Here is a 14,880-nt window from a genome sequence, read left to right on the forward strand (position 1 = left end):
GATGATAACGATGATGATCATCTCAGGACCCCGGCAGCTCAATAATGTTTCCACAAGGAGGAGGGAAGCTGAGAGCCTGGGAGCTGTCAGGACGAGGAGAGAGAGAGGGAGGGAGGATGAAGGGCTGAGATGAATCCAGAAGGTGTTTTTTTTTTTGGGGGGGGGGGGTGGGCTGCTGGTTGGGGGAGAGAAGATGAAGGGCTGGGGTAAATTAATGTGTTATTTTGGGGATACAGGGAGGATGAAGGGCTCAGATGAATCCAGAAGGTGTTATTTTGGGGATAGAGAGGAGGATGAAGGGCTCAGGTGAATGCAGAAGATGTTTATTTGGGGGGGTGGGGTGGGGGGAGGATGAAGGGCTCAGGTGAATGCAGAAGATGTTTATTTGGGGGGTGGGGGGAGGATGAAGGGCTCAGGTGAATGCAGAAGATGTTTATTTGGGTGGGGGGGGGGTGAAGGGCTCAGGTGAATGCAGAAGATGTTTATTGGGGGGGTGAAGGGCTCAGGTGAATGCAGAAGATGTTTATTTGGGGGGAGGATGAAGGGCTCAGGTGAATGCAGAAGGTGTTTATTTGGGGGGGGGGGGATGAAGGGATCAGGTGAATGCAGAAGATGTGTATTTGGGGGGAGGATGAAGGGCTGAGATGAATGCCGAAGGTGTTTATTTGGGGGGGGGATGAAGGGCTCAGGTGAATGCAGAAGGTGTTTATTGGGGGGGGGGGGGGGGGGATGAAGGGCTCAGGTGAATGCAGAAGGTGTTTATTTGGGGACGGGGGCTGAAGGGCTGAGATAAATGCCGGTGTTTATTTGGGGGGGGGGGGAGGGGGAGAGAAGGACGAAAGACTGATGTGAATGCAGAAGGTGTTTATTTGGGGAGGGGGGGGTGAAGGGCTGGGGTGAATGCAGAAGGTGTTTATTTGGAGGGGGGATGAAGGGCTGGGGTGAATGCAGAAGGTTTTTATTGGGGGGGGTGAAGGCTGGGGTAAATGCAGAAGGTGTTTATTTCGGGGGGGGGGGTGAAGCTCTGGGGTGAATGCAGGAGGTGTTTGTTTGAGGAGAGAGAGGAGGATGAAGGGCTCAGGTGAATGCAGAATGTGTTTATTTTGGGGAGACAGTGTGTGTGTGTTGGTGGGAGGGATGTTCTGTCTTTAAACGGCGTGTGTTTTGCCTTGTCTGCTTGAAGCTGCCCAGATCCCCCCTCCCTCACTCACACTCTCTCTCACACACCCCCTCTGTGTCCGCGCCACCTCCTGGACACCAGCTCCACAGTCGGGGGGGGGGGGGGGGGGGAGAAAACAAGTCGAGGAGAAAAGCTGTGTGTGTGTGAGAGAGAGAGAGAGGAGGTGGAGGAGGAGGTGGAGATATCCCGGTCTCGCTCATCTTTAAAAAAAATCCGCCTTTTTATTTTGCTTGTTCACCCGTCTCCTTTATTCTTCCCTTCTCTTTTTTTTACAAAAATAATAATAGTGTGGCACCGGCAGCCGCGGGCATGGCTCTCCGAGCCGCCTTGCGAGCGCTCCTCGGCTGCCTGCTCGCCACCGTCGCCCCGGCCGAGATCTCCAAGGAGGGCGGCTGCAAAGTGAAGACGGTGACCGTGTCCACGCTGCCCGTGCTCCGGGAGAACGACATCAGCTTCCACGGGGCGCTGGCGGCAGAGTCCAAGCTCTTCCTCTTCGTCCGCAACGACCTGCCGGGCGAGATCTTGGTGGTGGACGACCTGGAGAACACAGAGCTACCTTACTTCACCCTGGGTAAGTTCCGGCGGTGGGGCTGGAGCACCGACAGATGGAGAGAGAGACAGAGAGGGAGAGGTAGAGGGAGAGAGTGTGTATATGTGTGAGAGAGAGATAGATAGGTGGGGAGAGAGGGATTGAGAGCGATAGTGAGAGGGATTGTGAGAGAGAGGGTGAGAGGGAGATAGTGACAGAGATAATGAGAGAGAGTGAGATAGATAGATAGATAGTGAGAGAGATAGAGAGGGAGAGAGTGAGAGAGAGAGGAGGAGAGGTAGTGAGAAAGGGAGAGATAGTGAGAAAGAGAGAGATAATGAGAGACAGGTAGTGAGTGAGTGAGAGAGATAGTGAGAGGGAGATAATGAGAGACAGTGAGAGAGATAGGTAGGGAGATAGTGAGAGGGACAGAGAGAGATAGTGAGAGGGAGATAGTGAGAGGGAGCGAATGAGAGAGACAGTGAGAGGGAGATAATGAGAGACAGTGAGAGAGATAGGTAGGGAGATAGTGAGAGGGACAGAGAGAGATAGTGAGAGGGAGATAGTGAGAGGGAGCGAGTGAGAGATAGTGAGTGGGAGATATTGAGACAGGGGGACAGAAAGATAGTGGGAGGGAGATAGTGAGACACTGAGCGAGAGAGACAGATAGTGAGAGACACTGAGAAATATAGTGAGAGAGAGATAGTGAGGGAGTGAGAGAGTGAGGGAGTGAGATAGAGTGAGGGAGTGAGAGAGAGTGAGGAAGTGTGAGAAACTGAGAGAGGGAGATAGATAGAGACAGTGATAGAGTGAGATTGTGAGAGAGATGGTGAGCGGGAGGGAGGGAAGGAAGGGAAATCCTCTCTGAAAACGCCTTTCCCAACTACCTTTTTTTCTTTTGAAGGTGGCTGGGGGGGGGGGGGGGGGGGGGGGTGAGGTGGTTGCCAAGAAATGTTCTGCTTCCATCGGGTCTCCCTGTTCAGGAGGGATGAGTGAGAGAGATAGAGGAGAGGTGATCCATTTCAAACAGCAATCGCACTGGGAGCAGACTTTCTTTTCGTGTCGGTTTTGTAGTGGGTGATTTGGGAATGAGAGGTGTTTTGAAATCTGCTGACGGTCACGGTTGAAGATCGAGGTTGTGACGGGGTCGAATGAGAGAGGCAGTGGTGATGTTAGTGGCAGGGCTTGGGGGGAGCAAATAGAGATCTTGGTGCTTTGTATTTCCAATGTCTTTTGGGTTATTGCTATAATGTGGGCGTTTTGGGTGTCATGAAATAGCCGTGGCCCTGGGAGTAGCCCTGAAGTAGCCCACCTCCTCTCCTGTGCATCGCACACTCCCCACGCCGAGAAATGTGATGACTTTTTGTTTTGCCCTGGTACCTTTACCTCCTCTCAAAGCTTGCAATGAATGGGTGCTCTGCCAAGCGGGATAGAGGATGATTCGCGGTCCTATTGCCCGCGGTGATATAGGCGATGGAGAATAAAGTATGTGACTCCGAATCCCCACCCACCCCCACTCCCAAAGTCCCTTAAACATGTAACAGGACGGAAAATTAGTTGCGAATCACAGTGGCATCGGCACAATTTCCAAAATTGCAATCCTGACCAATTCGTGTAGACTTGCTTGTGTCCGCGGGGGTTTTAATTGGCATTTGCAGTTCTGCCTTTTCAGTGCTTTTAGATTGAAATCAGCAACAAAAAAAACAAACCTCTACCAGGTAACAGAACAAAGCAGCGGGTTCAGAAATCTCCCAAGAGAGCTCAGTTCGGAAAGAGAGCAAGTTCAGAATGTCCACTTTCCGTTCTTGCCAAAGTTCGCCTCAAACCAGTTAATAACACACCTCCACCAGACGTGGATTTCAACCAAGATGCTGTCATTTTTGGATTCACCTTAATTGCACTTTCAGGATCAGTGTAATCGCAGGAAAGTGTTGAATTAAACTTTTTGTTTTGAATGGAAAGGAAATTGTCTGAGAAAAAAATGGCCCAAATATTTCCTCAGTGCGGTGAAATCATACAAACCCATTGATAAGTTGCTCATTACAAACCCATTGATAAGTTGCTCATTACAAACCCATTGATAAGTTGCTCATTACAAACCCATTGATAAGTTGCTCATTACAAACCCATTGATAAGTTGCTCATTACAAACCCATTGATAAGTTGCTCATTACAAACCCATTAATAAGTTGTTCATTACAAACCCATTGATAAGTTGCTCATTACAAACCCATTAATAAGTTGTTCATTACAAACCCATTGATAAATTGTTTTTCTGACGCGCAGAGGGAATCTGTCTTCTGTGTCTTTCTGTAATTGGCATGGCAATGCATTTTTTTTAACGTGGTTTGGTGATTGTCAAATACAAGAGCATGAGAGTTTGCAGACTTTGGAACCGGTGAAACTCTCCTAATTGAATGCTCCAAAATGCTTCAACTCAATGAAGTACTTGTTGAAATGTGGCTACTGCTGTAATACAGGGCAACGTGGAACCCAATGTGTACACGGCAATGACCTACAGTGAGATCAATGACCAGATCGTTTGTTTGCACGGTCTTGGTTGAGAGATCAGGGCATCAGGAGAACTCTCCGGCCCTTCTTGAAATAGTGCCATGGTATTTAAATCGTGTGATCGTGATTTTTGTTTCATGGCACGCCAACAAATCAAGAGAAGAGGAGGAGGGTGTGAGGTTAACTTTGCATCTGAAAGACAGCACTCTGTGAGTGCGGCACTCCCTTTGTCCCGCGCTGAAAGTGTTGAGCAGATTATGCTCAAATTCTTGTGAAACCACAACCGTCTGACTCAGAAGAGAGAGTGCCACCACTTGAGGCAAAACAAACAGCCCCCAAGGCATAAACATCACCACGGCTAGTTTTGTTTTAAATGTTTTATTTGTTGATCATAGTCGCTGGCATTAGATGTCTGCACTGCTGGATCAGATGTCCTAGTAAGATGCCTGAGAGTCATCCAGACTCGAAATGTGTAGTTCCCTTCTCCCTCCACAAACGCTGGCAGAGCTGCTGAGATTGTGGGGCATTTACTGTTTTTGTTTCAGATTCCAGCGTCCGCAGTAATTTGCTTTTGTATTAACATTTAATGGGACTGGTTGACCGCTGAGTATTCTTGGGGTGGGGTTCCGGAAAATTGAATACAAACTTTTCAACTCAGATAAAACTTAAAACAAAACTTATTAATTATGATTAGCACCACCTGGGTTCTCGAAAGTGAATGCGTTGGTGGTGTGGGTCGGGGGGTGGGGGGTGTATTGCGGTCATGGTGGTTCAGATCCTGAGCAAGTGTTTTCCAAAAACACATCCCACTCCTTTTCCCACCCCTTACTTTGACAATAGTTTCACTCGACACGAGTCTCAAACTGGGCCGTGCGACAACTTAACTCTTCGAAGTTGCTACAAAAGGTGGAAAATTCACACAACCCTTCTTTGGGACACATAATAAATTATAGCTAGATCTAATGCATGCTCATCACAATCAACCTTTTCGTTCTGGCACAGTGTGTTGATTTCCTACGTTTTGTGTAATCTGCTAATTCCCCTCCATTTGATGGAAAGGAACTTGCAGCGTGAAAAGTATAGAAGCAAAAATGTGTTGTAAAAATACTGTAATTGGCAATGCAGCTTAAGCTCTTCAGTTTGTTCACTTTGTCCATTGCGTGCAGCAAAAAGTGCCAAAGACTGTTTCAGATTCTGGGAAGAGGAGTCAAGTTTTGAATCAGACAGAAAACGGTAACCGTCAACCAGCCTCTTGCCCCACTAAGAATCATAAATTTCTTTCTTGCATCCGGGTTTAAACTAATGGATTGTATAATTACTTCCAGGAAACCATGCAACTGTGGCAGTCCTGGTGTATGAGCATGAGAAAACATGCACAATAGTTGCTTTGGATTATTTTTTTCAAAAGGGAAAATCATTGAAACTGCCTGCAGTCTGTCTCAGATTCAATCAGATATTGTGGCTCCAGTGCCTCCACTTCCTTCACAGAGGTTATAAGGCCCTTGGTACACGGTATAGATTCTGCCGCATTTTCAGGATCTCTCAAGATTCAGTGTGTGCTACGCAAATCATTGTTGCATTATTAGCATAAAATTCCCATGCTTGTTATGAAAACATTGTGCAATAATATTTATTAGTTCAATATACGGAGAAACAACTAGGGATTCAGTTAGTGTGGATCAACGTTGCAATGTTCAACTCTGGAACCCTTCTATGCTTGTGACACTGAATAGAAGATTGTTTTAAGATTAAATCAAAATTTTGTTTTCATTGTCAGAGAATTACCAGCACTACTTTAATATGTTTTCTTTCTTACACATCATATTAGCTTCAAACATTCCCCTGTGAGATGCGGCATTGATTAGATTGAGAGACATAGCATTGCCCCAGCAATGCTCCAACTCCACTGTGTGACGTTTCATTTTTTTGCACCAACCATCCTGAGTAAAAATGCCATTCCTTATTGAATTATCCTTATTTTCCCCTGCTTGGACAAACTCCTGGGGAATTATTTTCATATAGGAAGCTTGCAGTTGTCATTTGGGTGTTGTCATTTCATTAGTCAGGTTCCAATCCATCACTGAGTGTTACATGACTTAGTTGTTGGTCTCTGGTTTAAAGACATGTGCTGTGATCCCATTTTAATTTTAGAATCATTGAATCACAGCATCTACAGTGCAGAAGGAGGTCATTCGGCCCATCAAGTCTGCACTGGCCCTTGAAAGAGCACCCTACTTAAGCCCATCTACCCTATCCCTGTTGCCCAGTAACCCCACCTAACCTTTTTTTGGACATTAAGGCCAATCCACCCAACCTGCACATCTTTGGACTATGGGAGGAAACCAGAGCACCCGGAGGAAACCCACGCAGACACGAGACGAATGTGCAAACTTCGCACATACAGTCACCCGAGGACAGAATTGAACCCGGGTCCCTGGATCTGTAGGCAGCAGTGCTAACCACTGTGCCACCCATTTGACTGCTGATTCTTGAATGATGATTACCATGAACTCTTAAAGTGCAATGTCATAGTAGAATGTAAACATGGAAAACCTCCTCGTACTTGTTTGTCCCTGAATCTGACACTATATTTCGAGCCCCATGAATTTCTGGATCTACAGTACTATCAGTTCACAAGCATCGGCTACTTATTCTGTGGGAGGAGAGCTGTGTGCCTCACATTGGTTTTGCACCTTTAATATAAAAGTAACTCGACAACTGAGTCCAGTTCGAGAAAAGGTCATTCTTTTCATCGACCAACTTTGTCATCTTAATAGAAATGATTCAACAATAAAAGAGCTGTGTCACACTAGACCAAAGCTAAATTAAAGAACTAATTCTTTGGACTTCTAATTGTTAAAAAATAAATTTTCACAAAATGCTTGGATATGAAAATTCAGTGTGCCCTTCCAATTCTTTCATTCACTAAACAGCAACAGCTTGTTCTATTGTCTTACTGGTCTCAGAGGCACAAGCTAATATAAGGCCATGCTGATAAATTCTAACTCTGCTCCCAAGTACGTGCTGAATCAACTTATCACTTTGGAACAGATGTAGGAGTGCCCTTGGCAAAGTAGTAGGTAAGTTTGTCAATGTTTCCCATCTGCCTGATGATTGCTGTTCAAAAGTGAGCAAATGTGAACATTGCACAATGATACCTTAGGCCTTAACTATGATGCCATCAGATGTCAAATAAATCATTGTCATGTACTTGCAGGTGAAGAATGACCCCCAGATTGGCACTTTGCAAGCTTGCTGGTATGAGCAGGTCTCTATGAGAGGACAGAAGACAACAAAACCTCCTTAGGCGGCATGATAGCACTGTTACTTTACAGCGTCAGGGACCCGGCTTCGATTCCCGGCTTGGGTCACTGTTTGTGCAGTGTTCTGCATGTTCCCCCCATGTCTGAATTCGTCTCTTCCGGGTGCTCCAGTTTCCTCTCACAAGTTCCAAAATACTTGCTTTTTAGGTGAATTGTACATTCTGAATTCTCCCTCAGTGTATCCGAACAGGCACCACAATGTGGCGACTAGGGGATTTTCACAGTAACTTCATTGCAGTGTTAATGTAAGCCTACTTGTGACACTAATACAGATTATTATATCATCAGCGAAAATCCAAGCCCAAAGGAAATGTTTGTTACCAAAATAATATTTCGACTGCCTGCGTTGTTGTGCGCAGATTTTGCATTTGAGCTAGTCTTTATTTTTTTCTCCTTTCAAGGACTTTGAGTTTTCGTGCAGTATCACTAATAGCTGATATATTGCACATTCATTATCTCATCACATGTTGTCAGTGGAGGCATAGAAGTCGATTACATAACTTTTTTGACAGCATAGTCATTCAAAGTAGGATGCCATGCATCAGTGATATTGTTCAATCCCAATGGCATTGACATTTTTAATTCATTGCCTTGTGATCAGGGAGAAGAGGCTTTCTAATTGTCATGGCAGAATAATATTTTTCAGGTCTTGTGGAATTGTTACAATTAATTTGCGTGAAACCGACAACTGTAGAGGAAACTCACCCTTCAAAACTATCACTCTTTTACCAACCTCTTTTTCTTCTTCAAGGTCCTTCGGGTTATTTCCTCCCAAATTCAGGCCCATGTTTATCTCCAATCTGTGTTTCACTCCACGCAGCACCAAAATGTCCCTGATTAAAGTCAGAAATGTGATCCCATGTCCAAATCATATCCGTCCATCACCTATATACATACCTCAATTTAAATATTCCTGACTTCTCTTTCAAATCCCAAATTTGGCCGCAAATCATCTCCAACGCATACACTGATTCAAGAATCGGAACAGTTGGAGAACTCTTCGAACTCTGGCCTCTTGTGCGTACACTACTTCTTTTGACCATGCCGTTTACGATCTAAACTCTGAAACTTCCCTGCTAAATCTCTTCAATTCATCACCCGTCCCTCGCTTCTAAGATGCTCCTTAAAAGGGGAGGGGGAGAGGGGAAACGTGCACATCCCATGAATGCGAAAGGAAAGACTATTTCTCCGACCAACCCTTTTTCCTAATGTCCGGTTATGTTCCTCTGATGTGCCTTGAAACATTTTGCGATGTTAAAGGTGCAATGAAAATGCAAGTTGTTGTTTACTGTGTTTTTTTTTACATTGTAGTCAGTGAATAAATTGTAATTCTACAACAACCTCGTGTGACAATCCAAAACTGATTGACATAGACACACGAGTTTAGAATTGGTATTTCTGACAACTTAATTGAGGTTGGAATAGCAAACATAGAAATGTTTATGCAGATAACAGGATCATTGGGGCTGTGGAAACACAGTTTTTCACTTTTGGAATATTTTTCACGTTTCACATTGTCATCGTTTACAAGCAAGGTTGCATTTAAAGCAATCAGGTTTGTAACCACATTAAAAGGTGAAATAAGGAAATATAGCAGCATGGAAGTTTTGTAACTCATGCAAATGATTGAATAGCTGTGTGAAAACATGCTTCTATGCATTTTTCTCTGGGCATGATAGTCATAATGTGTGGATAATTTATGTCCTCCTTCTGCTCCCTTGCTATGTGTATTTTTTTAGACCATTACAGAATGGTTCAAGCACGCAAGTAGGCCATTTGGTCCATGTGTATGCTGGCTCTACAAGAACAACACAGCTAATCCCACACCCCACCCTTTCCCCATGGACCTGCAAATGTTTCTCTTCAGGTAATTACCAATTCTTGTTTGAAAGCCATAATTGAATCTCCCTTCACCTAACTCACCGGCAATGTATTCCAGATCCTAATCACATACTGCATAAAAACTCAAGTATTTCCTCATGTTGCCTTTAGTTCTTTTACCTGCTATCAATGGGAACGGCTCCTCTGTATTTGTTCTGTCACGGTGCCTAATGATTTTGAGCAGCTTTATCAAATCTCTTCCCAGCTTCTTCAGTAAAGAGAACAAACCTCGTTTCTCTCATCTATCCAGGCAATAAAAGTCCACCAACCCTGGAAACATATTCAGAAATCTTTTACGCACCGTCACCAAAGCCTTCACAACTTGCCTAAAGTGTGGTCCCCAGAGTTGGACACAGTAGCCAGAATTCACCGGTCGTCACAACTCACTTTTCCCGGCAGCAGCGCACCTCCCATCCGTGGGTTTCCTGGCGGCGTGGGGTGGCTACAATGGGAAATCCCATTGACAAGCAATGGGAACAGAGAATCCTATCGCCAGCGAATGGTGCGCCGCCGAGAAACAGTGGCTGGGGAACCGGAGATTCCAGTCTAATATTTCAGTTGAAGCCAGAGAAGTGGGACGGGATTCTCCGATCCCCTGCCGGGCGTTGGAGAATTGCTGGGGGTGGCATGAATCCCGCCCCCGCAGGCTGCCAAACTCTCTGGCGCCGGGGATTTGTCGGGGGCGGGAAGTGTGCCGTACCGGTCGGCGGCCATTAGCAGCGGTCCCCCGGCGATTCTCCGGCCCACCATGGGCCAAGTGGCCGCCTGTTTTCGGCGGGTCCCACCGGCGTATGTTACGACAGGTACTTATCGGCGGGACCTGGCTCCGCGGGCGGCCTCCGGGGTCGTCGGGGGGATATGGCCCTGGGGGGGTGCCCCCATGGTGGCCTGGCCCGCGATCGGAGCCCACCGATCTGCGGGCGGGCATGTGCCATGGGGGTACTCTATTCCTCCGCGCCGACTGGTGCACCGGTCCGCGATGGCTGGCGCAGAGATGAACCCCCCATTGCGCATGCCCTGGGATGACGCTAGCTCACGCTGGCGCTCCTGCACATGCACCATCTCCCACCGGCCGGCGGAGGCCCTTCGACGCCAGTTGGCGTGGCGCCATGCCCCTTCCGTAATGGCCAGAGCAGCGCAAACCGCTCCGGCGCCGTCCTAGCCCCTGAAGGTGCGGAGGATTCCATAGTACCAAACCTTGGAGGGATCCGCACCTTCGGGGCGGCCTGACGCTGGAGTGGTTCACGCCACTCCTTCGCGCCGGAGTTGCCCTCTCTGCCGGTTTCCGAAGAATCCCACCCGTGTTTTGTAAAGATTCACCATAGCTTCCTCGCTTTCGAGCACTATGCATCTATTAATAAAGCCTATCCTGTATGCCTTTTCAACCACTTTCTCAACTGGCCATGCCCATCTGTGAACCTATATCCCTCGGTCTGCCTGTTCCTGCACCCTCTTTAGAATTGTACCAGTTAGCTACTATTTCCTCTCTGCATTCTTCCTATCAAAATTAATCACATCACACTTATCTGCCACATATTCATCTAGCCCACCAGCCTTTCTATACGTTCTTCAAGTCTATGATTGTCCTCCTTATAATTCACAATTTTGTGTCATCTGCAAATTTTGAAATTGTGCACTGCATAGCCAGATCTAGCTGATTAATATAGATCAAGAAAGGCAGTGGTTCTAGTACCAAACTCTGGAGCACCTCACTTTACACCTTCTTGCAGTCAGAAAAGCAACCATTCACCATCACCCTGTTTCCTGTCACTCAGCCAATTTTGTATCCCTGCTGCCATTGTCCGTTTTATTCTGAGAGGTTCGATTTGCTGACAATTATGTAGCATTTAGGCAAACACCTTTTAGAAGTCCATGTACATGACATCTACTGTATAACCTTCTCTCAAGCCTCTCTGTCAGCAAATTAAAAACTCAGTACCTCAGCTGCCATTTTGTCTCTCTCCTCTATCAATTTTTAGCCCATTTGATATCTCAGTGCCTCCACTTTTGCCGTACTTTAGCAGCATCTTATTCCTTGGCAAAACAGATGCAAAATACTTATTTACAAACTCAGTCATGGCCTCTGCTTCCATGCATAGATTTTAATTTTAGTCCCTAATTTGACCCATCTCTTCTCATCTACCCTGAGAAGATTTTTGGATTTGCTTTGTGTTAACTGTCAATTTCTTCTCATACTCTCCCTTTACTTCCCTTATTTCCTTACTTTTCACTTTATCTCTGAACTTCCTAAGTTCAGTTGCGAGCCAGGTAGAGGCGGGGTCTCACGGCTTCTATCAGCCATGTTGCGCCACGGCATGCTGCCATTCAGGCGCAGCATGGCTGTCCGATCATGCCCCTTGTTTCTATTTTCTAATTCTGCCTTCTAGTTCCCATCACCCTACAAACTCAGGCTCCAAAGCCCAGAGTTCAGGCCCCTCCAAGCGACAACACTTCATGCACATGAGTTATCTACGGCATGGGAAGTGTCCTTGAGTTACAACCTGGTACAGTGGGTGGGATTCTCCAGTCCGCTAGCCACGTGTTTCTCAGCCGCGCACTGTTCACTGATGCTGGGATTCTATCTTCCCGCTGGTTGCCAATGGGATTTCCCATTGTAACCACCCCAGGCCACAATGAAACCCACTGGCAGGACTGCGCTACCGACGGGAAAATTGAATCACATGACCAGATAATTCCTGCCAGTATGTGCGTTCTGTGGAACTGAGGTGCTCTACCATGTCTCCATTGATTAGATTGTTAATTAATTTAGAAAACACTCAAACTACTCATCAACCAACAGCCTACCTGGTGCTGACCTCTCTCCCTGATGTTTGTGCTTCTTCCGATCAGATACTAAAAATACTGATGCATGTGCAAAATGTAGGTACATAAACCCATAGACATCCTTACTAACCTTATGTCCTGCTGCTGCTTCCTCTGTGCTGATGGTGCTACTGGGGCCCAATCTTTCAATGAAACGACATAACCCACATCAGTGTGTCACTGAAGACCAACTTGGTTGTGAGTGATCTTCTGTCTGGTGGTCAGAAAAAGCCCGGGAAAAGCTTTGGCTTGGCCTTGATGTCCTTTCTAATTAAATAAACATCTCCCAACACTGAAGAATGGCCACTGAATTAATGGACCTGGAGAGCTAATGGTGCTGTTGAACTGCACCATGGCAAGAGTTCTGTACCTTTGGAAAGGGGAGAAGAAGATTAAAAGCTGGAACATGAAAAGAGGAGAGAGAAAGAAGAAAACGCAAGCTGCATTGATTTATTAGGAAAGAGGTTTTTATGAATGACCAATGTACAATTTAAAATCTTTGGAGAAAAATGGACAGAATGCACACTTCCCTGAATATTACGGCCAGGAATCGTCTCACATCTCTGCTGCGAACCATTGTCTGTTAGTTTTGCTTCAACTGTTAGCAAACTTTGATTTTATAAACAGATTGGGAATTGCTGAGCAGTTGGAGAAACATGACTTAATCAAGGCAGTCAGCATGAGTTTCTGACAGGTGAATCAAGCTGGACATGACAGCTTGAAATTGTCGAAAGGAACAATGAAAGGAATGCAGTGGATGTGGATTGGAGAAGTGTTTGATAAGGTACTGCAGGGAGATGAGCGGCACAGATAATGGCTTATAGAATTTGTGGGAATGTGGCCACATGGATAGATGGTTGGAAGGCAGATAACTAATTGGAGGAGAAAACTCAGAAATAAATGGCGAGTGACGTTCTGCACTGGGGCTGCTTTGTGGGACCACAAAAATAAATCAATTTTCATCAAAAATGAAGTATATGAGTTTAGATGAGGATTGTGAAGATCTGCTGGAAGACATAGGGAAGCGAATAAGTGGGAAGAGAATGATAGATACCGGTTATAGAACATAGAAAATACAGTGCAGAAGGAGGCCATTCGGCCATCGAGTCTGCACCGACCCAATTAAGTCCTCACTTTCACACTATCCCCGTGACCTCTCCGAACCTTTTTGGTCACTAAGGGCAATTTATCATGGCCAATCCACCTAACCTGCACGTCTGTGGACTGTGGAAGGAAACTGGAGCACCCGGAGGAATCCCACGCAGATACGGGGAGAACGTGCAGACTCCGCACAGACAGTGACCCAGCAGGGAATCGAACCTGGGACTCTGGCACTGTGAAGCCACAGTGCTATCCACTTGTGCTACCGTATGGTCCTTCTATGGTTGATGTAGAAAATGTGAAATGCATCTTGGAGATAAGAAGAGAACAACAAATAATTTTTAATGGTGAGCTCTTAAATGAAGTCAAGGAACAGAGGGAACATGGTGTGGAGAGGCAGTTATTTTAAAGGTAGCAGTGTAAGTAATTAAGGTCATATTAAAAAGGTAAAATGAATCTTTGATCTTATTATGTAGTACAGAATACACAAGAAAGGATGCCACATTGAACTGGTTCAAGACATAGTTCGGCTGCATCAGTAGCTTGAGTGCAGTTTTGTGCACCTCCTTTAGAGACTTTTAAAGCAATGGACATGTGCAGCATTGATTTCCTTGCATGTTACTAAGGTGGCGCATTAACATTTGTGAAGACATATAAGAAGTTACTGACCTGAGGTGCAAATTCAGATCCTGGATAGAAGTCTTAAAGTTTGTGAGCGATTAAGATCATTGTTTGTTTCCATCTTGTTACAGGACAGTAACAAAAGAACAAAAGGAATGAAGGGAAAGTGAGGAAGAATAATGGGTAGAATATGGAAAACTGTTGAAGCAGAGTCCTTTTTTAAAGCATCAGAAAGCTTGTTAAAAAGACGAATTCTTAAAGAATTCAGAGAAGTAGACAGGAGAGTGTCTTATGTGGGAAAAAAACATAGGCACAGCATTACCCATGATTGATTGAGAGCTGTGATGCTTATTGAATTAGTGGAGATGTGTATTTAAAGCTGGAAAGAATTGTTGACTTTATTTGATTGACATCTTTAAGTTGTCATAAACATTTTTTCTGTAATCTACATAAGAACATAGGAACTAGGAGCAGGAGTAGACCATCATGCCCCTTGAGCCATCTCCACCATTCAATAAGTTCATGACTGATCTTTTTGCGGACTCAGCTCCAATTACCCGCCTGCTCACCATAATCCTTAATTCCTTTACTGTTCAAAAATCTATCTTTGCCTGAATAACACCCAACGAGGTAGTCTCAACTGCTTCACTGGGCAAGCAATTCCACAGATTTACAACCTTTTCGGTAAAGAAGTTCCTCCTAATGCAGTCCTAAACTTGCTCCCCTTTATTTTGATATGCCCCCAGTTCTAGTTTCACCCACCAGTGGAAGCAACCTCCCTGCTCCTATCTTAACTACTCCCTTAATGATTTTATATGTTTCTATCACATCCTCCCTCATTCTTCTAAATTCCAATGAGTATAGTTGCAGGTCACTCAGTCTCTCCTCATAAGCCAATCCTCTCAACTCCT

At 45.4% G+C, this 14,880-nt stretch overlaps 1 protein-coding gene across 10 annotated transcripts in view; it reads left to right on the forward strand.

Moving 5' to 3' along the window:
• Positions 1-1,322: 1,322 nt before the first annotated feature.
• Positions 1,323-14,880, forward strand: part of LOC119955607 (astrotactin-2-like) — a 1,814,189-nt gene continuing 1,800,631 nt past the window's right edge. For 6 of the 10 annotated variants that reach the window (XM_038781996.1, XM_038781994.1, XM_038781999.1 and 3 more), the window contains exon 1: positions 1,323-1,751. In XM_038781996.1, coding sequence (XP_038637924.1) covers positions 1,490-1,751 — 262 coding nt within the window. In that variant the 5' untranslated portion in view covers positions 1,323-1,489. The remainder of the gene's footprint in view (positions 1,752-14,880) is intronic. The other 4 variants (XM_038781989.1, XM_038781990.1, XM_038781992.1 and 1 more) reach the window with 1 other exon arrangement.

This window comes from Scyliorhinus canicula, chromosome 21, assembly GCF_902713615.1.
Source record: "Scyliorhinus canicula chromosome 21, sScyCan1.1, whole genome shotgun sequence".
NCBI lineage: Eukaryota > Metazoa > Chordata > Chondrichthyes > Carcharhiniformes > Scyliorhinidae > Scyliorhinus > Scyliorhinus canicula.